At 41.6% G+C, this 24367-nt stretch overlaps 1 protein-coding gene across 4 annotated transcripts; it reads left to right on the top strand.

Moving 5' to 3' along the window:
• Positions 1 to 1642: 1642 nt before the first annotated feature.
• ZNF229 (zinc finger protein 229) lies at positions 1643 to 24034 on the top strand. 4 transcript variants are annotated; one of them, XM_016936143.4, is made up of 6 exons: positions 1643 to 1877; positions 2585 to 2672; positions 7230 to 7440; positions 7633 to 7691; positions 17928 to 18054; positions 19737 to 24034. In XM_016936143.4, exons 3-6 carry the CDS (start codon positions 7407 to 7409, stop codon positions 21974 to 21976), a joined length of 2460 nt encoding a protein of 819 aa, XP_016791632.3. In that variant the 5' UTR covers positions 1643 to 1877; positions 2585 to 2672; positions 7230 to 7406; the 3' UTR covers positions 21977 to 24034. The 4 variants fall into 4 exon arrangements, with proteins under 4 accessions (XP_016791632.3, XP_016791631.3, XP_063657958.1 ...); XM_016936142.4 differs by having other exon boundaries at positions 17928 to 18072; XM_063801888.1 differs by having other exon boundaries at positions 1687 to 1877; positions 17928 to 18527.
• Positions 24035 to 24367: the final 333 nt, after the last annotated feature.

Genomic DNA, 24367 nt, shown 5'->3' with positions numbered 1-24367 from the left:
TAATATAATTTATTGATTTCTCGGGGAAATGAGAATGTTCTGAGAGTGGTATTTAACATCCACTACACTCACATGAAATTCTCCCAATCACAGACTGATCTGTTCATTGAATTATGATATAGAGTTCAAAAACACTCGATAGAGGAAATATTCAAGTTGTGTCTTAAATACGGAGTAAGATTTTAATAGTACAGGAAAGGATGGACTTACAGAGGGAAGAACAATAGCAGCAAATTCAGACATTTGTAAAACTGGAGGATACAGGCTGGGAAGTAGGACCGTGTCTACCCAAGCAAAGAGGGGTGGGTTTGGAACCAAATACCTGAAGGGCTTGGATGCTTTGGAGTCAATTGGCAATTTTTTAGAATTTATCAAAACAATTCGATAATCTGTTTATAAGGGAGAGTTCTAGAACTTCTAGGATGAAATTTTTGAAACACAACAAGGAGGGAGAGATAAGGAAATGAGTTATCACTGTAACTGAAACCTTTCATCACAGCACAGAAACAGCAATCTCTATCTTTGGAACACACTTGTATCCCAGAAAATATTTCATTATATATATAGTAATGTAGTAAGTGATTAGGATGCCATTTAAATCAGAAAGGAAAGAATTAATATTTATGTAAACTTTGTTAAGAAAAGTAGACAATCCTTTGGTGAAACAGGAAACTCCATCTTCCTTTCATATCATATACTTAAATGAATCACGCGGTGATTCAAAAGAAAAATGAAAGAGCCTGAAATGAATATAGATATGCACTTATTGGGAATCAGGCTAAGGAATGTCTTTTTGGTCATACTGGAGGAAAAAAAGAAGCCACAAATGAAAAGACTGATATACCTTGTCAGATGAAGGTTGTTTTTTTTTTTTTCTAAACTACTTTATAAATGTTGAAACTGGGGGAGCAATTCATCACTTATAACAGAAGCGATATCATTCATACACAGAGAGTGTATGACAATAAAAGATGACAATGAAATGCAATCGGTAATAAGACAGCATATTTACTCTGTCAAATTGGGAAAATAAGACAGGATATTTAGTCCATCAAATTGGGAAAATATTAAAGAAAGTGATTGTGTCTAGTTTTGATATCATAAAATTAGAAGTGGAAGTTCAATAGAGGACAAAGGGGTAACTTCCCTAAAAACTAAAGAATGCTAGGCAAGTATTGCAAATAATTTGTGTTTTTTTTATTATCTCTACGTATCTCTACGTCTTTTGTGACATACAGAACTATCCACGATATATGACCTGTGGCAAGAAATGATTACAAAATATTATGATGCCATTTGGGAAATGGGATTCTTAAGAATTCATATTTACTCACATAAGCCAGGGATTAAGTAAGAATTTTTTTTTTTAACCATTCTTTACATGTAATATGAACTACTTTTGAAATAAACATTTAGTTGGCTTTTACACCAGAAAATCAATAATGCTTTATATCCCTGGTGATGGGATGTTGGGCATGTTTGAGAATATAGTCAGGTTTGCTACAACGCCAATATGTTAGTACTGAGTAAAGACATTCTTTTCAACTCAGAAACACCTTGCATGCCGCCTTCCGCCGCCTCGCAGTGGGCGGGACTCGAGGTGGACGCGCATTTACGACACCGTCGCCCCTAGGATCGGACTGTGCTGCGGAGGGTTCTGGGAAAGGTAGTCCCACACCTCGAGTCGACTACTTCCGTTTCCGGTGGGCGCGTCACCTTGGTTGCTTCTTAGAAGTGGTGAGGCGTCTTAGAGACGTGCATCTCCATGCGGTTGTACTGTCAGGCCACGGGAATTAGGATCGGCTCTATAGGACCAGTGTGAAGGGACAACGTGCGGCGGAGGGTCGAAGCCCACGGATTTCCATGAGCTCGGCCTGGTGAGGCAGGGGTGTAAGGAGGCGCACGTATCGAACATTCTGAGCGCCTGTGGGGGGTGGGCCCGGGTCGGCAGCCCTCGCAGTCCAGGCTTGGAAAAGCAGTTTGAGGCCAGCTCTGGCTTTGAGATGAGATCTGCAGTGCGGGAGACTCCACTGTGTCAGTCGCGGATCGATGACATGAATTTTCTCAGGGTAGCCGCCCACCCACTTGTGGAGTAATTTCAGAGTTTTCTGCGAAGTCATTTCTGTAAACAGGAAGTTGATTCCCTGTGTTCTAATTTTATCCTTTGAAATGTATTAAGCGCTGTGCAAGTCCTAGGAGTTGGTTTGCTGTATCGTTGCTGGCTCTGCTTTTTGTAGCCGCCTAAGCACACACAGGCAGAATTTCACTTGTAAGTGTCCCACAGCATGTGACAGTCAGCTCTGGATTCAAATCTTGAGATTTTGTCTTGATTCTCCTTGTCTCCTGAAAGGGGCAGTGAAAGTAGGCTTCTAGACGGTTTCTTTGGGCATCAGGAATGGCGTGTCCCTTGTACTCTGAGTCCTGTAGGAAGAGAGGCTCTTTTCCTTGGCTCCTGAAGCAAGTAGCGAGGGTAGATTACAGGAAGGGGTAGATTACATCTAGCTGGCACTGAGAGATTCCCCCTGTGGCGTGGTGGGAATTGGGATTAAATCATGGTATCCTGCTGTTCATTTTTCTTTCACAGGCTTCCTTCTTGGAATTGTTCGTTTCTCGGAGATAATTGTAGAAAAGAGGGAGAAATAACCCCACATCTCTTGACACTAGAGCTCCAGGTGAGTGAACTTTGGTTCTCTTTTGTGGCAATGCCAGGTCTCTTGGTGACCTCATTCTTCATCCCATTGATTTCACAAATGTTCATTCAGACCCCTTAGCCACACCTGCCTTCCCCTAGAAATGGGGAAGGTTTGAGGAATTTCCCAGTGTCTTTATTTAGTGTATTCTCTTCTTGGCTCCTAGTAGTGGGTCACTGGGTCAGTAAAGGCTTACACCGTTTCAGCGCCATGCTAGGGAAGAAACGCAGGGTAGAAATAATTAGAGTAACTGTGATGGTGTATATTAACTGAGTGCTTACTATATGCCAGGTATTATGCTTTATCCGTGGTGTCTGGGACAGTGCCAGGCTTGCCAATAAATATTTGAATAAATGAATGTATTTCTATTGAATTTTATGAGCAAGTTTGTATGTTAGCTATTATCCCCATGTCACAGATGAGTTGCTAAGGTTTAAAAAGTTAAAAAAACTTAACAAGTGAGACCTGGCCAGGAGACCTTCTAAACAGAAACCAGGTCTTTGCGCTTATGCTTCCTTCTGGACTTGTCTCATCCCAGCTTTTTTCACAGCTGATTTATTTGTCAGGCAGCTCTTAGAGACTGTCCCTGACCACCTGATTTAATGTTGCTCTTTCCACAGCTGCCACGTATGTTTCACCTGCTAGCACCTACATTCTTGTTGGAAAACAGGAATCTATCATGTTTGCTTTATTTTCTTCATAGCCCTTTTTGCAACCAAAGGTCACCTAATTTGTAGAGAGATTAACCCACCCGAAAGTAAGCACCATGAGAACAATTACCTTTTCCATCTTAATTTACTGCTGTATGTCTAGTGTTTATTCTCCTAAGATGTTGTTAGACACTGAATGTACATTTACTAAATGCATGAGTTCCTGTATTCCTAGGTTAATGCTGGGTTGGGTCAATGGTAATAGTATATTGATGATTTTCTGTGTACCACGTACTGGGCTTTGAAGTGTATTCACATAGGCATGTGTGTGTGAAAGAGAGAAAAACTTAAATTATTTTAGTTTTGCAAGTAAGGATTATCTTTATTTGACAGAAGTACAGACTCATTCAAAAGGTTAAGTCTCTCCTGTGGTGTTAATATAATTACAAAGTGGCTGAACCAGAATTCGAACCTAAACCTTTTGACAACTCCAGCTTTGAGAAACTAGAGCTGCAATTTTCAAAACCCTGCTTTCCCTTTTGCTATCTTATTATTTTATCATAACTTCATAATTTACCTGTTTTCCTCAGACTTCAACCTCAGAATCATATTTATTTCTCCTCCTCTTCATCCCTACATGGAATTATTCTTTTAGTTTTGTTATTTCTACCTCTGCAATTATCTCTTATTCCCATTACTTCTTTGTCCCACTGCCTTTGTACCAACTCTTTCTGTCACCCTCTTTCTCCCCCAATGTGAGCTCCATGCAGTCCAGAAATGTATCCTAAGCACATGGAACACAGTAGATGTTCATTATGGCTGCTGATTTCCACCTAGAATGTTAGCAGCTGCATGAGCACAGAGTCGTTGTCTGCCCTGTTCACTCTTGAGTCCCAACACAGCCAGCATAGTCCTTAGCACCCAAATTACTAAGTCCATGAACTGGAGAACAAAATCAGTTCTGCTGTGAGGTTTTAGCACCCAAATTACTAAGTCCATGAACTGGAGAAGAAAATCACTTCTGCTGTGAAGATGACATCAAGAGGACCCAAGGATCCATATCAGCAAGCTGAGTTCAGGTTACTCCCGTTCTCCCATTTAAATATTTATTGAGCACCTGCTGTGTGCCAGGTGCCAACTGAAATACTGGCCCTCATAGAGTTCACATTCTTGTGGGTGGAGAAAGATGGTCAACAAGAAAAATAGACTGTAGGTAGGGTGTCAGTTTCATGGAGAAAAATGAAGCAGAGAAGGGTGTAGGAAGTGCTGGTTTGCCAATTTGAGAAGGATAATGAGGGATGAATTTCACTGAGAAAATGGTGCTTGAATAGGGACCCAAAGCAGGTGAGGGGCCTGCAGGCATCTGAGGAAAAGCAGTTCCAGGCAAAGAGAACAACATGAAGGCCCGGTGATGAGGGCATGTGAAGAACAGCAAGGAAGCCAGAGCTGAGCAGAATGAGAAAGAGGGAGGATAAGTGGGAAACTGAATATTGGGAAGGAAGATAGTGTAAGGTCTTTGGGCCATTGAAAGGACCTTGGTGCAAGGTTTTGAGTAAAATGATGGTTTTGGCCAGAGAAGAATATGAGTTTATATTTTTAAAAGATCACTCCAGCTGCTGTGTAGGAAGTAGACTGAAACGAACAGGAGTAGGAATGCAGAGGCCATTTAGGGGACTGTCACGTTAATGCAGGTGAGACATGATGGTGTGGACGGTGGCAGCAAGAATAATCTGATTCTGGTTCTGATTTGTAGGTATTTGCTGATGGATTGGATGTAGAGTACGAGGAAGAAATCAAGGATGACTAGAATATTTCCTCTTCATTTCAAAGGAGAGAAGTACCTCTAGGGGCAAATCTGGACTTTTCTTTTGAACATGTTTTTTGAGTTGCTTTTTAGACATAAGAGTGGAGATGGCAGGTTGCCATGGAGTCATCAGTGTGTAGATTGTATTGAAGGCCTGAGGCTGGATATGTTCACCAAGGGAGTGAAAGAAGATAGAGAACTTTATGTGCTGACTCTTGAGGCTTCCTGACCTGAAGAGTTCAGGGATAGGAGGAGGAAGCACAAGGAAAATTTTTACCTGCCGGAAGTCTCTGGAAACCCTGAAAATCAGCCAGTCAGAGGAAGCGAGGGTAACTTAGCAAGTTTGCTTCAGGTGTGGCCCCTGGACCCACTTTGTCAGCATCCCCTGGAAACTTGTTTAAAACACAGACTCCTGGGCTCTACTGCAGAGATACAGAATTAGAATCTTTGGAGCTGGCCTCTAGCAGTCTGTTTTCATCATTGCTCATGGTGATTTTTAAACATACTGAAGTTTGCAAAGCGCAGTCCTAGAGGATCCTGAAGTTTGAGTTTAAGTGGCATTGCGGTGGAGGCCTTGTTTCAGATCTGGCCTCTACTATTCCCCTTTGTCCTTTGTGTAGGAGGGTAGCGTGTTCCCTCGTTGTCCACACCTGGGTCAAAGGGCAATCCCCAGTTCAGGGCAGTGCATGAAGGGAGGGAGAGAGAAAGATGCTTGTCACTGTGGGCCATGCAGAGGGCTGGTACAGATGGTTAGAGGAAAGAAGGAGATTTGAGTTCCTGAAGCAGTAAAATCCAGTGAGTGTCCTAGAGTAGACAGCCCAAGTATGTGTATCTGTTTGTCTGAACTTGACCTTGAGACTTGAATTTCAAGAGGAAAGAGGCCAGGCAAGGTGGGGAAGGGTGGAAACTCATGCCCACTGTCTTTGCACTACCTCCTGAGTAGCTCTGAGCAGATTGTAAGAGTTTTGTTCAATCTGTGTGCATCACCTCCTGCTGATAGAATTGCTTAAGTGCTTCCCATGTGCCAGAGCCATGAAAGGTAAATAAAGAAAAAGAAGACTCAGTTATTTTGATGACTTAGAGATCTGACCATGGAGGCCGTGTGAAAGGTGGTAACCAGCAATTCATACCATGTGTTGCTGGATCCCAGAGTAATTAATTCAGTCTGGGGGGTGGGGCGGGGCAGAAGAGGCTTAATTTTGAAAAGGAATTCTTGCCCTGGGCTCCATGAGCATAACTCAGGAGTTCCATGAATTTGAATGGGAAAAAAATTATACTAGTCTAAGTCACAAGTAGCATTTCATTGTGAACATAGGTGCTAAGCCACAGTATTATTAGCAGTACTTGTGACTTTGTCATCCATATACATCATAGATATTTTTATGTCATGTTCTGGTTTGTGCAAATATTTCAGAGTATTGTTTATGCTCATTACTCTTTTGAAATTGTAGTTAAATTTATTGTTTATATTGAATGTATTAATAAAGTGGCACTATACTTGCACAGTGAGCCATGCAGAGTTTTAATAGTTTTGAAGGTTGTATTTCCATATAATTCTTTGCATTTCATTTGATGCATTTAAAACTTTATTCTCAGTAGGGATCTTTAGGTATCATCAGATTAGTGAAGGGGGGCCATGGCACAAAAAAAGTTAAAAGCGCTGACTAAAGATGGCTCTGATCTTTATCCTGATTTCTATAATCCCTAAGTATGGGGATTTATTGTATTTTATTTTTTGCAAGTCAAACAGTATTGCGTTAATAAAGCTTTTCCTCTCCAGGTGTTTCTTCACAGGTCACAGGTCCCATATATTTGTGGGGTCTCTCTGCCCTTCTGAGGGGCCCTGTGCCTTACTGAGAATTTAGCTGTAGGACCCTCCTCACAGACTCTTCTGTGACTGTCCTTACCCATCTGCAACACTCTTGGCTTTGTGGACTATGAGCCCCTTCAGAGTAGGGGACTAAACCTAACAAGTACTCAGTAAATGTCCTGTAAACTACTGAATGAATACTATCCAGAGGATGTGAACCACAGCCTTGGGGCCCAGAAGAAAGGACTAAGTAAAGTTCCCTCCTGAACCTACAGGTCCCCTGACCATGGGAAGCAGTCACGCTCTGGACAGTAAAGGTGGAGACAGGAACTTGTCAGAGCTTGGAGAGTTTCCGGAATGAAAAAGGCCTGGATCTTCTGCGTCTCCAGCTTAGGAAAACCAGAGAATAAATACAGTTGCTGTTGCTCGCAGAAAACCTAGCAGAAGAGACCATGGAGACTTTGACCTCAAGGCATGAGAAAAGAGGTGACAGCTAATAGAGGGGGTGGGTGGAGGGAGAATCCAAACTGAGTGTGGAGGAGAAAAAGTTGGGTGTTGAGGAATTTCCTCAAGTGAGAAGAAACCAGTCTGTAAAGCTGGGCACCTTCCTACCAGGTAGATGATCTAGAGCTCCAGGCAGCACCAACTCCTCCTCATGGCCTCTTTCTCCTCCTACAGCTCTTCATTCTCAAGCCTCAGCCATTTCCCAAGATAGGGAGGAGAAGATCATGTCTCAGGTGGGTTGTTTTCTTTTCTCTCCCGAAATACCACCTTAGACATCAGAGAGAAAACATACGTCCCTTCTCGGTAAAAGGAAAAAGAGCGAAAAATGTATTGGGTGAATACATTTCTCGTTGCATTTATCCACAAAATAGTGATGTGAGACAGATAGTATGATTCTGTTTTAGAGATGAAGAAATGAATAGGGGATCCAGGATTTGAACTCAGGTCAATTGGATTCGATAATCTACCTTTCCGCTATGCCTTCCTGCCACCGCAGTAGCTTCAAGCAGAGGCCCAAGCCTAGATTAGCAGAGAGATGACTCTCCAAATACTGAATCATCACTGCCTGGGTTGTTCTCCTCTGTGGAACGTTATTCATTTATAGATATAATGTTCTCCATGTAGTAGACACTACCAAAAAGTATACCATGCACAAAGTTAAAAAAAGAAAAACATATTAGAAAAGTTTCATCTATGACAAAATTTTAATATCCTTATTTTCAGAAGAGGGTTATGCATAAAGACCTGAGCATTCTTGTTCAGGAAGGGAGCAGAGAAAAACTAATGCCCACTAATCATATGAAAAGACTATAAGCCTCTATTAATCAAAATGATACACATTGAAATAAGATTTATGATTATTCTTCTAGCAGACAGCCAAAGATTTGAAAGGTCAACATACACTGTTAGCTGGGATATGGAGAAATGGGTACATCCACACAGCTGCAGGAGTATTTCAGCCTTTCTAGAAGTTCTCCTTATTCTGGTCGAGCATTTCCCACTCTAAGAATTTTTTCTAAGTCAGAATAAATGTGCAAAGAATGATAATTGCAGCATCATTCATAACAGCCAAATGTGTATATACACATATATGTACACATATATACAAATATATATACATATATATGCACACACACACACATATATATACATACAAACACATATAGTGATATGGATTCCATGTTCATCTATTGAATTAGTGAACTGTAGTTTCATTCGTTCTTTTGTCTAGATTCTAAGCTGCTATCAAGTGATATAAAGTAAATGAAAATATAGGGATATGGAAATAGGCTATCCTTTAGTGTATACATATTTCTTAATTTTCTTTTAAACTGAAAAAAATCATAGCCATTGCAGAATTTTAAGTATGTTTTTTCAACACATGAAACATTATTTTCTAAACCTTTCTTTTTATGAAAAGAGATTGTGAAAGAATTTTGAAGATTTGATTCACTTCTTTTACTGTGTACCTTAATTTTAAATATTATTGATTACTTCCTGCTGTGAAAGTTGAAGCAATTAGCACGTTTTTACTTCCTACCATCTTCTGATGGTTATTATATTGTTATTGTCATTGTTATCTTCTGATTCGTCACCATCAGTTCCCCCAGTTGAGACTCACTTCTGTGTATTTAAGTCATTGCTCACCGCCTCTCCTTTTACCACAACTTTCTTACTTGAATTTATTTGTTGGTTGCCTCAGTTTCATCTACAAAGACTTTGGATGCAGTCTTTTTGTTCCCCCACGCCAAAGACTTGGCTGTAGTATCCTCTGCATTTTTCCAAGTTTAAGAATGTTGTGGGCCAGGTGCAGTGGCTCGTAATCTTAGCACTTTGGGAAGCTGAGGCATGCGGATCACTTGAGCTCAGGAGTTCGAGACCAGCCTGGGCAACATGGTAAAATCTTGTCTCTACAAAAATACTAAAAAATTAGCTGGGTGTGGTGGTGCATTCCTATAGTCCCAGCTACTTGGGGGTTGAAGTGGGAGGATTGCTTGAGCCCAGGGAAATCAAGGCTGCAGTGAACCAAGATCATGCCACTCTACTCCAGCCTGGGTGAAAAAGCGAGACCCTGTCTCAAAAAAAAAAAAAAGAATGTTGGTTTTATGTTCAAATTGCAAGTTGCCAGGGCTTAAAATTCTTCATTCACACTTTCTGGACTCAGTACAGGTTGTGTCATTTTCTTCTTATATTAAGTCTTGTGTAGGACTTTGTATTGTGGCTTCTCCATTCACCTTCTGGTGAGCTAAATTCATTCTTGTCATTTTTTTCCAGAAGCATCTGTTGTGTTTATGCTTGGGTGTGTGGCATTTTCATGGATCACACTTTATTTTCCTTGCTCTGTTCTCTCGGGCATTAATTCTGTTTGTGCCTGATGTCAATTATTACTATTATTTAATCCAGTTGGTCATCCTGGAATGCCTACTGGATAAATGGTGTAACTTCTGGATCTGTCCTTCCTATTCTTTCACTTTATTTTCTCTTTCTCTTTCTCTCCTTCCTTCTTCCTTTTCTTTTTCTTTTCTTTCTTCTTTCTTTTTGCCATTTTCCACTGCGTTCCAGAATCCTGTCCTGTTTTACAGTTGTTTCTTCTTGGATGTTCATTCATCTGTTTAGCTAAGCTCTAAGTTGTTTTTTTCTTCCAATCCTAGCAGCGATTTTTTTTACACTTAAAAAATTTCTGATTAATTCTTTTTCTAGCAAGCTCCCCCCTACACAAAAATTGAGTGGGTGTAGCTTTTTGAGTCCTGTGTGTTAAGATGGTCTGTGCAGTTTACAACTGTGAGACTCTGTGGGACTCCCATGGAGATGTTTTTGGGTTGTCTGCCATACTCACTCATAGTATTAAACCTCTGTAGCTCAGCCATGTTAATAATACTAGTTTATATATATTTCATTATAACTTTTAAAATAAAGATTTAGTAGAAGACAGACCATACCAAGGTCTATAATGAAATAAATTAGGTTCCCCCAATTGAAATTCTGTCCTCGCTAATATGCCCAACATTAACAAAGAGGTGTGAATCCATCAATATCTTTGTCATGTGAAAATATATGTTACCTTCTTTTTAAAAAGGAAATGGGGCTGGGCATGGTGGCTCACACCTCTAATCCCAGCACTTTGGGAGGCCAAGGTGGGCAGATCACCTGAGGCCAGAAGTTCAAGACCACCCTGGCCAACATGGTGAAACTCTGTCTCTATCAAAAGTAAAAAAATTAGCCGGGCATGGTGGCGCACACCTGTAATCTCAGGTACTCGGGAGGCTAAGGCAGAAGAATCGCTTGAACCTGGGAGGCGGAGGTTGCAGTGAGCTGAGATCATGCCACTGCACTCCAGCCTGGGCGACAGAGTGAGACTCCATCTCAAAAAAAAGGAAATGGAAACATGTATGCTTTCCATGTTATGTGTATTTTACTACCATAAGATATTCAGTTCTGATTACTACCAGTTTTAGCACTACAAACAGTACAAACACATGTGATTTTTGCATCCTGTTCTTTAATCTTTAAATTCTATGATGTAAATGTCTGAATATTGCTGGCCCAAAGGGGTATACTTAGTGTGGAAAAAGCTACTGAAACTCTAAGTTCTGTTTGTATTCTGACACTCAGCAACAATAATCACAAGCAGAAGACTTCTGTGACCAAATGTGTGTGGGTTTCTCCTCAAGTAAGCAATCAGTTTTGTGGCAGTTTTGCTGGGTGCCCTTCGGTTCAATTCTGACACTGTCTGCCCGGAGGTAGTGTCAGATCCCACAGGTTGAGGGTTCTGTCCCACAAGAGACTGCTCCTCCCTCCCACCAGTTGCAAGTTTAGGCTTCCAGAACTTGTGACCAACCAGCTGCAAGTTGGGGTTCCCACAACCCACTCTTTGGGTTTGATTAATTTGCTAGAGCAGCTCACAGAACTCAGGGAAACACTTATGTTTACTGGTTTATTATAAAGGATATCACAAAAGGATACAGATGAAGAGATGCATGGGGCAAAGGTATGGGGGAAGGGGCATGGAGCTTCCATGCCCTCTCTGGGCATGTCACCTTCCCAGAATTTCTCTGAACCTGGTCCTCTTGGGTTTTTATGAAAGTTTCATTAGGTAGGCACCAGTGATCAACTTCACCCTCAGCTCCTCTCCCGTCACTGGAGGTTGGGGGAGGGGGAAGTAGTATAAGTCCAATCCTCTAATCCTTCCTTGTTCTTTCCAGTAAGCAGCCCCATCCTGAAGCTACCTGCCAGCTGCCAGCTACTAGTCAACCCATTAGCATAGAAAAAGACATCACGGTGGAGTTTCTAAGGGCTTTTGGAGTTGTATGCCACAGAGACCAAATATCTATTTCACAGCATCACACACTTCGTTGTAAACTGTTAATATATTATTGCCGCAGTATTTGAGAAGAAATCATAGCAGTTTTTGCTGTTCTGCACACATTCAATCCCAAGAATGATTAGTACTAAATATTTTTGCTCATCTGATGGAGGATATGTGGCAAAGATGCCCCATTTTATTTTGCAGTTTCCTGCATTGTAAACATGATAAGCACTTTTCATATGTATATTGGCTATATTTGTATTTTCTCATCAGTAAATTGCTTAGGAAATACTTTTGCCTATTTTCTCATTAATTCATTTTTACCATGTTTTTAGAAGCCCTTCTAAACACTTATCAAAAGTGTTATAATTATTTTCTCTCAATCTTTACTTTTTAAAAAATTTTAGGTTCAGGGTACATAGGCAGGTTTGTTATATAGGTGAATTGCATGGCATGGGGGTTTGTTGTACAGATTATTTTGTCACTCAGGCAATAAGCCTAATGCCCATTATTTATTTTTCCTGATCTTCTCCCTCCTCCCACTATCCACTCTCAAGTAGGCCTCTGTGTCTGTTGTTCCCTCTGTGTGTCTAAGCGTTCTCATCATTTACCTCCCACTTATAAGTGAGAACATGCAGTATTTGATTTTCTGTTCCTGCATTACTTTGCTTAGGATAATGGCCTCCAGCTCCTTCCATGTTGCTGCAGAGGATATGCTCTCATTCTATTTTATGGCTGTATAGTATTCCATGGTGTATATGTTCCACATTTTATTTATCTAGTCTACTGTTGATGGGCATTTAGTTTGATTTCATGTCTTTTCTATTGTCAGTAGTGCTGCAGTGAACATGTGTGTGCATGTGTCTTTATGGTAGAATAATTTATATTCCTTTGGGTATATACCCAATAATGGGATTGCTGGGTTGAATGGTAGTTCTGTTTTAAGTTCTTTTAGGAATCACCACACTGCTTTGTATGATGTCTAAACTAATTTATATTTCCACCAGCAGTGTATAAATGTTCTTTTTTCTCCACAACCTTGCCAGTGTTTGTTGCTTTTTGACTTCTTAATAATAGCCATTCTGACTGGGGTGAGGTGGTATCTCACGGTTTTGATTTTCATTTCTGTAGTCATGTTGACCATTTTTAAATATGCTTGTTGGCTGCATGTATGTCTTCTTAATTTTTACTTTCTTAATGGTAACTGTAAAGAAGTTTAAGGTTCTTATATAGTTAAATGATTTATTAGTTCCTTTTTGAAAATTTACTTTCATGTAGTTTCAAAAGACCTTATCCATTTTCAGATTAATCAAAAAGTCATCTAAATGGCTCTTTAATATTTATATTAAAAATGTTTTTCTCATCAGCAAGGTCTGAAAAAATGTTTTATCCCTAGTATAACTGTAATTTATTTTTGTAAATGACATAAGGTTGACATTTAAGTTCATTTCTTCAAGATGGATAGCCAGTTATGAAAATGTTATTTTTACATCAATCATTCTTTTTCGAGTCAACCAAAATACCACCCTCATTTGTGTGTGTGTAAATATATATATATTTATGTTTGTACATGTAAATATATAAAATATATATATACACACACATATATGTATGTATACATATCAAATACAAAGACAGAAGGAAATACAGCAATTGATTGATATTTCACATGGACCTGACTGCTCCTGCATTCTGTGCTCTGGTTCACCGAGTTACTTGTACATCTGCATTGAATACCAACTCTTTTTTTAAGACACAGTCTCGCTGTGTCACCCAGGCTGGAGTGCAGTGGTGCAGCCACAGCTCACTGCAGCTTTGACCTCCCAGGCTCAAGTGATTCTTCCACCTCAAGTAGCTGGGACTACAGGTGCGCCATCACACCTAGCTTATTTTATTTTTTGTAGAGATGTAGGTCTCCCTATGTTGCCAAGGCTGGTCTCAAACTCCTGGAATCAAGTGATCCTCCCATCTTGGCCTCACAAAGTGCTGGGATGACCGGCAGGAGCCACTGTGCCTGGCTTAAACACCTACTTTTGAAATTTAGAAATTTGATTTAAAAAATGGTGTTGGAATTAAAGTTTGGCTAGAACTTAGTAATGGTGCCCTTTTTTTATGGTGGTTTTTGGATTGGTGTTGGTTTTTGTAGTTGTTGTTGTTTGAGACAGGGTTCTCTCTGTCACCCAGGCTGGAGTGCAGTGGTACGTTCTCAGCTCACTGCAGCCTTGAACCCCCAGGCTTCCACCTCAGCCTCCGGAACAGCTGGGACTACAGGTGCACACTACCACATGCCACTAATTTTTCTATTTTTTGTAGATATGGGGTCTTGCCATGTTGCCCAGGCTGATCTAAAACTCCTAGGCTGAAGTAATCCTCCCATGTCCGAGTCCAGGCTAACATGTCTCCCTGTAAATATTGCAGTGGCGTCCAATGTGGTCTCCTTGTATCTATACTTGATCCATTGCTATGTTTTTCCATGCTGTGTCGGGTTCATAATTTTAAGACAGCTCACCTAATCTTATCACTACCCACTGTAAACTACCCTTCAGTGTTTATTTGTTTCCTGCTTTTGGGAAAGACCAAAATCATCAATGTAGCCTAAGAGGCCCTGAGTGATCTGGCCGCTGCCTACTTCACAGCGGCATTGCCTGAGGCTAAGATACATGTGCCGTGCTTCTTACCACTTAAGGGTTTTCACCAACTGTTCCCACTGTGTGGAATTTTCTCTCCTCTGTTTTCCCTCAGTTAATTTCTACTTATGCCTCAGAATTTAGATCCAGTTTTACTTTCTCAAACAAAGCATTTGCCTCTGTAAACATTGCTTCTGATAAGAATGGCATACAGTACCTGGACTGTCTGCAAACAATATGGTTTCTACTGAAAACCTGCTTTTCTGGAAGTCTGAAACTTTGGTATGTGCTAGTCAGGAAGTCAGGAGGTACCTATGTGTCCAGCCCCCAATGAAAACCCTGGGCACCGAGTCTCCGCTGATCTTCTCTGATAGACAGCATTTCACAGGCCTTGTTGCAATTTATTTTTGGAGGAATTAAGCATATCTGTGTGACTTCAGTAGGAAAGGACTCTTGGAAGCTTGCACCTGGTTTATTTCCAAGTTCACCCCATGCGTCTTTTCCCCTTGATGATTGTGTTTTATTTTCTTTCACCGTAGTAAGTCTTAGCCATGAGTGTCACTGTATATCAGGTCCTGTGAGTCCTCATGGCCAATCATACGACCTGGATCTGGTTTTAGGAACTGCCAATACTAGCTCCATGAAACTCTAGCTTTTTGGCTCATCTCTCTAATTCCTGGTGCCTAACATTATTTTATAGGTACTGAATATTTCTTGAAAAAGTAATATGGTATGCATTCTGTATTAGTCTGTTCTCATGCTACTAATAAAGACATACTCGAGACTGGGTAATTTATAAAGGAAAGAGGCTTGAGTCACAGTTCCGCATGGTTGGGGAGGCCTCACACTCATGGTGGAAGAGCAAGGGATGTCTTACATGGTGGCAGGCAAGCGAGGCTGTGGAGGGGAATTCCTGTTTATAAAGCCATCAGATCTCGTGAGACTTATTCACCATCATGAGAACAGCATGGGAAAGACCCACCCCCCATGATTCAATTTCCTCCCATCAGGTCCCTCCCATAACACGTGGGAATTATGGGAGCTACAATTTAAGATGAGATTTGGGTGGGGACAGAGACAAACCATGTAATATGCACTAAAACTTTCTATAGCTACCATTCCTTCGTATCAAAAATATATGCATGACTTAAATAAAAAAGTCAAGTGAAAGCATTCATCTCATTCTTAACTTGCAATACCTTGTCGCAGGTACTCCAGGGACATGCTGAAGGCAAAGTATAATTCTGAGAGCCCTCATATGCAGTTCTCAAGAAAGCTTGCCACTGTCCAAGTGAAGACAGCAATGATATTACAGTAATATTTTGATGATCACTGTATTGCAGAATACATGACTGCCATTTATTCTCACTGAACTGGAACAATTAGCTTTAAAAACACAGGCCACCATTCGTAGCTGAAGGGGACACAGCATAGTTTGAAATTCCTTGGTTCAAAATGCTACTTTTGAGGTCTCACCTGGTTGAGGAGATGGTTGCATGACATAAATTAGCTGATTTCTGTCAGTTGTTGACATGGAAGTCCCTTAAAAAGAGTGTGGAAGGGAAGAGGGGCTGTGGTAGCAAAGAGCAGGATTTGCCTACCTGGTGATGGAAGGGTAGTGAATGATTGGGAAAGAACCATCATTCTGGCAGAGAGAATGATTTCGGGGTACATGCAGGCATGGGCACAGTAAACTAGGCACTGTTGGAACTGTAAATTGTAACAGACTTCTTGGAGAAAAATTTGGCAATCTACAAGTCAGAGTCAGATTATAAAATGTGCAGACAGGTGATTCACCTGATCCAGTTCAGAGAAATTTCCTGAAGAAGTGCTCACAGTGGGCTAGGTGTGTTAGGCCATTCTGGCATTGCTACAAAGAAATACCCAGGCAGATCACGAGTTCAGGAGATCGAGACCATCCTGGCTAACATGGTGAAACCCTGTCTGTATTAAAAATACAAAAAAATTAGCTGGGCATGGTGGCACATGCCTGTAGTCCCAACTACTCAGGAGGCTGAGACAGGAGAATCACTTGAACCCGGGAAGCAAAGGTTGCAGTGAGTCAAGATTGCACCACTGCACTCCAGCCTGGGCAACAGAGCAAGACTCTGTCTCAAAAACAAGCAAACAAACAAAAAAACCAAAACAAAAACCCGAGACTGGGTGATTTATAAAGAAAAGAGGTTTAATTGGCTCACAGTTCTGCAGGCTAAACAGGAAGCATTGCACTGGCATTTGCTGGGCTTCTAAGGAGGCCTCAGAAAGCTTACAGTCATAATGGAAGGTGAAGGGAGAGCAGGAACTTTATATGCCTAAAGCAAGAAGTGTGGCGGGAGAGTTGGGGGGCGGGGGTAGAGGTGCCATACAATTTTAAATGACCAGATCTCACAAGAACTCACTATCATGAAGATAGCACCAAGTCATGAGGGATCTGACTGCATGATCCAAACACCTCCCACCCCCACTTCCTAGTACTGGGGATTACAGTTCAGCATGAGATTTGGTCAGGGACAAATACCCGAACTATATCAGTGGGCAAATATCCAAATATCAGTGGCTCACCCCTGTTAATCCCAACACTTTGTGAGGCTAAGATGGTAGAATCACTTGAAGCCATGAATTTGAGACCAGCCAGAGCAGCATAGCAACGTCCCATCTCTACAAAAAAATAAAAATTAGCTGGATGTGGTGGTGTGTGCCTGTAGTCCTAGCTACTTGGGAGGCTGAGTGAGGCATGGGGATTGCTTGAACCCTGGAGATTGAGGCTGCAGTGAGCTATGATTGCACCAGTGCATGCCATCCTGAGCCACAAAGTAAGAGACCCTGTGTCCAAAAAAAAGTGCCCCAAGTGAGCACAGAATATGATGTGTTTCTTGCTTGATGCTGCATATCTGGGGTAGTTCAGTTGGTTAGAATTGAAATTACTGGCACCAAACATTAATAAACTGGAGTTGACACACCGGGCTGAACAACTTCCTGCTATCTTGTCTTCTTTTTTTAGAGATATGCAGTTTATCTTTATTGTTTAGATTTTTATTTATTTATTTATTTAATTTTATTATTATTATACTTTAAGTTTTAGGGTACATGTGCACAACGTGCAGGTTAGTTACATATGTATACATGTGCCGTGTTGGTGTGCTGCACCCATTACCTCGTCATTTAGCATTAGGTATATCTCCTAATGCTATCCCTCCCCACTCCCCCCACCCCACAACAGTCCCCGGTGTGTGATGTTCCACTTCCTGTGTCCATGTGTTCTCATTGTTCAATTCCCACCTATGAGTGAGAACATGCGGAGTTTGGTTTTTTGTCCTTGCGATAGTTTGCTGAGAATGATGGTTTCCAGCTTCATCCATGTCCCTACAAAGGACATGAACTCATCATTTTTTATGGCTGCATAGTATTCCATGGTGTATATGTGCCACATTTTCTTAATCCAGATTTTTAAATTTTTTTATTTCTATAAACCTGCTCTGTGGACACCAGTTTGTCTTCATCTAGTAGATGTTTGTGTTAATGGTTTTTCATTTTAGGAGCCATTGAGCTTCAAGGACGTGGCTGTGGTCTTCACTGAGGAGGAGCTAGAGCTGCTGGACTCTACCCAGAGGCAGCTGTACCAAGATGTGATGCAGGAGAATTTCAGGAACCTACTCTCAGTGGGTGAGAGGAATCCTCTGGGTAATTGGAACTGAACTTCTTGGAGTGTTCTTGTTCCTGGAGAGAAGATATTTTTGGCTTTTTTACACAGGTTAAATCCTATTTTTATAGAACTCTTAGTTTCAGCTGCTGTAAAAAATTGCCAGACTGAGTGGCATATAAACAACAGAAGTTTATTTCTGGAAGGCACAGTCTGAGATCAGGGTGCCAGCATAGTTGGGTTCTGGTGAGGGCCCTCTGTCAGGGTGCAGATAGCTGACTTCCTTTTGTGTCCTCACATAGCAGAGAAGAGCTCTCTGGGCATCTCTTTTCTAAGGACACGAATTTCTTTCCTGGGGGTTCCACCTCCATGACTTAATTACCTCCGGAAGACCCACCACCTCCTAATGGTATCACGTTGGGATTTAGGATTTCAACATAGGAATTTTTGAAGACTGGGGTAACAGATGGAGAAACTCCAAGAAATGCATCTCCAGGTGAGAACCATGAGGACTAGAGGTCTTGGAGACAGGAGCCTCGCTGGGCAGTGAGAAGTGAGCTTGCCCACAGGAGGTCCCATTCCTCACCCCTTGTCTTGCCTGTGGGTACTGTTGGCAGCATTGTAGATGATTATTCTGCAACTTCATTTCTTCCGTTCAGTTCCTACCTTCTCATGGTTTCTCTATGCCTTTCACAGAATATCATACCCAGATTGAGCGAGGGACCTCTGGACTTCCGTCCCTCTAATAGAAACAGCCAGGCAGTAGAAGGCAAGCCAGTGGCAGAGACTGTCCCAGAATATTGAGAGTCCTTAGATGAATTTCTCACTTTCTTCTAGTATTGTACTAGTCCCTGGTTATAAACAGGTTCTTGTTACCCAAGCCCTGAAAGAAAAATAGGCAATAAAGAATGTCAGAAAACATGGACAAATTTTTAAAATCATCCAGAGCTGTGGTAAATATGACAGTTTGATCCTTTGCAGCCTGGGATCCAAAGGTTCTCAAGGCATAAGTCAAATATTTGTGTGTCTTCCTGCCTTAACAGTATTTTCTGGATTCCTATTGAATCTGCTCACACAAGATGACACAGGTGGTGCACTTTGGAAAATTTGGCACCCTCCTGAAGTATGGCTCACAAATACCCAGAAGTACAGTCACCCCTGAGACACAGTGCAGGGAGAAGGCCGTGTGGGCTTCCTGCATTTAAATGCCAGCTCCACCACTGCCTCACAGTATGGTGGAATAGTGTGCTAGGTTACCTACCCTCTCTCTGACTTGGTTTCATCATTGGAAAATGAAGGTAATATAATGGTTTCTACTTGAGTATTATTCTGAGGTTTAAGTCAGTTAATATGTGTACATCATTGGCAGATAGGAAGTGTTACAGTAGTGTCAGATATTATTAGTTATAGCAGCATTATTAAGCGAAGAAGTGAACTTTCTCTATAAAAATCTGTTCCGAAATTCTTTTTTTGCTTGGCAATTCTATGATGAGACATAGTTTGGTACTAATAGGATCATACTAGCATTTAGCTTCAAAACTTATTAATAGGAGCCTCCTCTTGTCATAAACATAAGTGCTCTAATAGTTATGATACATAAAGCCTAATTTTTCTCCAGGCTATTATTAGTTCAAGTCTGAAAGTCTGATGTCCCTGAGCCAGTCTTTTACTAGTTCTCATCTCTGAATTGTCTTTAACCTCATAGGAGACAAGAATGGAAAGGATATGGAGTATATTCAAGATGAAGAATTAAGGTTCTTTTCACACAAAGAGCTCTCCTCGTGCAAAATCTGGGAAGAGGTGGTAGGTGAATTACCTGGGAGCCAAGAGTGTAGAGTAAATCTGCAAGGAAAAGACTTCCAGTTCTCAGAAGATGCTGCTCCCCATCAAAGGTGGGAAGGAGCATCTACGCCGTGTTTTCCAATTGAGAGTTTCCTGGACAGTCTACAAGGGGATGGGCTTATCAGTCTAGAAAATCAACAGTTTCCAGCCTGGAGAGCTATAAGACCAATCCCCATTCAAGGATCTTGGGCAAAAGCGTTTGTGAACCAGTTAGGGGATGTTCAAGAAAGATGTAAAAATCTCAACACAGAAGACACAGTATATAAATGTAACTGGGATGATTACAGCTTTTGCTGGATATCTTGTCATGTTGATCACAGATTCCCTGAAATAGACAAGCCGTGTGGTTGCAATAAATGCAGAAAAGACTGCATTAAAAACTCTGTACTTCATCACATTAACCCTGGAGAGAATGGCTTGAAAAGTAACGAATACGGAAATGGCTTCAGGGACGATGCAGATCTTCCCCCCCATCCAAGAGTACCTTTGAAAGAGAAACCCTATCAATATCATGAGTTTAGTAAGGGCTTGAGGCACAGTGCCCATCTTAACAGACATCAAAGAATTCCCACAGGAGAGAAATCTGTTAAGAGTCTTGAGCGTGGTCGGGGCGTCAGACAGAACGCGCACATACATAACCACCCCAGAGCCCCTGTGGGAGACATGCCCTATAGATGTGATGTCTGTGGAAAGGGGTTCAGGTATAAATCGGTTCTTCTTATTCATCAAGGGGTGCACACAGGAAGGAGACCCTATCAATGTGAGGAGTGTGGGAAGGCATTTGGTCGAAGTTCAAACCTGCTTGTCCATCAGAGGGTCCACACTGGAGAGAAACCATATAAATGCAGCGAGTGTGGGAAGGGCTTCAGTTACAGCTCAGTGCTTCAAGTCCATCAGAGGCTGCACACAGGGGAGAAGCCCTACACCTGCAGTGAGTGTGGCAAAGGCTTCTGTGCCAAGTCTGCACTGCACAAACACCAGCACATTCACCCTGGAGAAAAGTCCTACAGCTGTGGCGAGTGTGGAAACGGATCCAGCTGCAGCTCCCACCTCAGCAGTCATCAGAAGACACACACCGGCGAGAGGCCCTACCAGTGTGACAAGTGTGGCAAAGGTTTCAGTCACAACTCGTACCTTCAAGCTCACCAGAGAGTTCACATGGGGCAGCATCTGTACAAATGCAATGTGTGTGGTAAGAGTTTCAGTTACAGCTCAGGGCTTCTCATGCATCAGAGACTGCACACGGGAGAGAAACCCTACAAATGCGAGTGCGGGAAGAGCTTTGGCCGGAGCTCCGACCTCCACATCCATCAGAGGGTCCACACAGGAGAGAAACCCTATAAATGCAGTGAGTGTGGGAAGGGCTTCCGGCGGAATTCGGACCTTCACAGCCACCAGAGGGTCCACACGGGAGAGAGGCCCTACGTGTGTGATGTGTGTGGGAAGGGTTTCATCTACAGCTCCGACCTCCTTATCCATCAGAGGGTCCACACTGGAGAGAAACCCTATAAATGTGCTGAGTGTGGCAAAGGCTTCAGTTACAGCTCAGGGCTTCTCATTCACCAGAGAGTCCACACAGGCGAGAAACCTTACAGATGCCAAGAGTGCGGAAAGGGCTTTAGGTGCACATCAAGCCTTCACAAACATCAGCGAGTCCACACGGGAAAAAAGCCCTATACGTGTGATCAGTGTGGCAAGGGATTCAGTTATGGCTCTAATCTTCGCACCCACCAGAGATTGCACACAGGAGAGAAACCCTACACTTGTTATGAATGTGGGAAGGGTTTCAGATATGGCTCAGGTCTCCTTAGTCATAAGAGAGTGCACACTGGCGAGAAGCCATACAGATGCCACGTGTGTGGGAAGGGCTATAGTCAGAGCTCACATCTTCAAGGTCATCAGAGGGTCCACACTGGTGAGAAACCCTATAAATGTGAGGAGTGTGGGAAGGGCTTTGGCCGCAGCTCCTGTCTTCATGTTCATCAGAGAGTCCACACTGGAGAGAAGCCCTATACGTGTGGTGTGTGTGGGAAAGGCTTCAGTTATACCTCAGGTCTGCAGAACCACCAAAGAGTGCATTTAGGCGAGAACCCTTATAAGTAGATGTACATAGAGGATTCCATCTGGGAGTCAGAGCTTTCTATCCATCTGAGAGCCAACACAGGAGAAAAACCATAGGAAAGTGACACGTAGGAGGGCTATAGGAGAAACTGATGATTTTACATTTTCTAGTCTGCATAGGAAGGGAACACCTGGACATGTGATAAATAGGTTAGCACTTCAGTTACAAACTTCAGTCTTTAAGAGTCTGTTGTGCAGCGGAGTAGGCTTTAAAGAAACAGTGCAGCAGTGGTTTCAGTAATAATCCTCACTTTCATCAGAATCTGCCTGGGAGGGAGCTTTTACAATGTACAAGTGGTGAGAATGTTTCCAAGGTGCTAATTATGGACATAGATTCTTTGTGTGGGTTGATAGCTACCAATGGGACAGTGTAGAAACAAGTTTCCACCTTTCTAAAACAGTTTGGTATATACCTTTTTAAAGATCGCTTTATAAAAACAAAAAGATAACATTAACATTTATTGAAACAAGTCACTCTGAGAAGACCAGGAACAAAGTCCTCTTGGCAGATCTGGGTGATGTGTGTGTCTCACATTTTTATCATGTTTTTATGACTGTTCTATCTTGCAGGTAAGCTTTACAGCTCTCAGAGGAGTTGTAGTACACTACAGAAATATGTCTTCTTTCCAGGTTCAAAAAGCAAAATCTGATTGGCATTGCATTGAATTATTAATTAAATAAATTTATTAATTGGCATTGCATTGAATTTATAGGTTAATTTTGAAAGAATGTGGCATCTTTGAAATGCTTAATTTTTTTCACTTTAAAAAAAATGACTTTTTTTTTTTTTTTACCACTGATAGTATTTCATATGGTCCCTCAGTAATATTTCTTAGAGATGGTTAAAAATAGATTCTGAGTCATCTTAAGCATATTTCTAGGAATTTGTTTTATTGCTGTCATGAATATAATGGTTTTGCTCCAGTTCATTTCATAGTTTAACATATCAAATATTAGGTATCTTAAAAATCACAAGTGCCATTTCACCCTGCAGGTTAGCAGTATTAAAATAGAGTCATCAAATCCCCCATCAGTGGAGGCGGTGGGGTGGGGGGGGGGTTGTAGAAACAGTCTGATATGGTTTGGCTCTGTTCCCCACCCAAATCTCATCTCAATTTTAATCCCCATGTGTCAGAGGAGGGCCTTGGTGGGAGATGATTGGATCACGAGGGCAGATCTCTCCCTTGCTGTTCTCATGATAGTGAGTTCTCATGAGAGCTGATGGTTTTAGGGTGTAGCCCTTCCTCGCTGTCTCTCTCCTGTCCCCTTGTGAAGAAGGTCCTTATTTCTCTTTTGCGTTCTGCCATGACTAAGTTTTCGGAGGCCTCCCCAGCCATGTGGAACCGTGAGTGAGTTAAACCTCTTTCCTTTGCAAATTACCTCGTCTCAGGTAGTTCTTTATAGCAGTGCAAAAATGGACGTAATAAGTCTTATGTACTCATTGGTGAGAGAGAAAATCCGTGCATTGTTTTCAAAAGAATTCATTAACGTATCAATTCAATTTCTATAACCTTTGAAGTGGCAGTAAATATGTAGTAATTGATACTTGGGAGATAGTTGCCCACTTGGGCAAAAACGCATGCAGAAGGTGGAGCTTTTTAAAAACATTTTTAAAATAGCAAATGTTAATATTCCAGTTTCCATTGGTAGGAAATTTTTTAGATAAGTTCAGGCATATGTATGCAATGGAAAGCCACTAGAAATCTTCAGGCACACAGATAATGACAATGAAGGTTGCTCATGAAGTATTTAGTGAACCAGGAGAGTTTTAGAACAACAATTATAGCATGACCCCATTTTGTTAGTATGTTTTTCTGTGTGTATGTTTAGAGCAACAGAGAAAAAAAGATGTGGGAGAGGACATATAACTACTTATCTCTAGTGGTGGGATTCTGAATGTATAATACATATGTTGTACTTTTATGTATTTTACTTTGTAACAAAGTATCTTTCAGTTTTATAATAACAGTAGAGCTATTTTTTACAAATTAGCCTGATGGAACAATCCCTTATGATTAAAGATTCATGTTGTAACCTCTATAACTTTTTTGGCTTTTTCTCTTGTTTACCCAACTCCCTGTACCAAAGATAAGGCATACAAATGAGTGATGTAAATACTCTCAGAGGCTACATCATTTTTGCTGGCTGGTAGGAGATGAGGCAGTCTAGATAATTAGGAGCCATGGTGTTTCCATTTTTCAGTCCTGCCTTCTTGGACTAGTGAGCCCACAAGCCTGGTTTTGTAGAGGGCAGCACACCATCATGTGTTCCTCCAGGATAACCTCCGTCTTGGTGACTCAGGAGACCTGGGTCTGCTCTGGTCTGAGCCTTCTGCTGCCTGGAGCTGCCAAAGAGAGAAGACATGTCAAGAGG

This window comes from Pan troglodytes, chromosome 20 (genome assembly GCF_028858775.2).
Source record: "Pan troglodytes isolate AG18354 chromosome 20, NHGRI_mPanTro3-v2.0_pri, whole genome shotgun sequence".
NCBI classification, from domain to species: Eukaryota; Metazoa; Chordata; class Mammalia; order Primates; family Hominidae; genus Pan; species Pan troglodytes.
The sequence above is the reverse complement of the archived record's forward strand: the minus strand, read 5'-3'. Positions and strand labels throughout refer to the sequence as shown.

What these genes read in the sequence shown, in the direction of transcription:
- ZNF229 (XM_016936142.4), top strand. Translation starts at nt 7,407, where the DNA reads ATGGAGACTTTGACCTCAAGGCATGAGAAAAGAG. An exon ending in AGGAGAAGATCATGTCTCAG is followed by an intron (nt 7,692 to 17,927) that starts GTGGGTTGTTTT and finishes TTTTCATTTTAG; the next exon opens with GAGCCATTGAGCTTCAAGGA. An exon ending in GGGTGAGAGGAATCCTCTGG is followed by an intron (nt 18,073 to 19,736) that starts GTAATTGGAACT and finishes TTAACCTCATAG; the next exon opens with GAGACAAGAATGGAAAGGAT.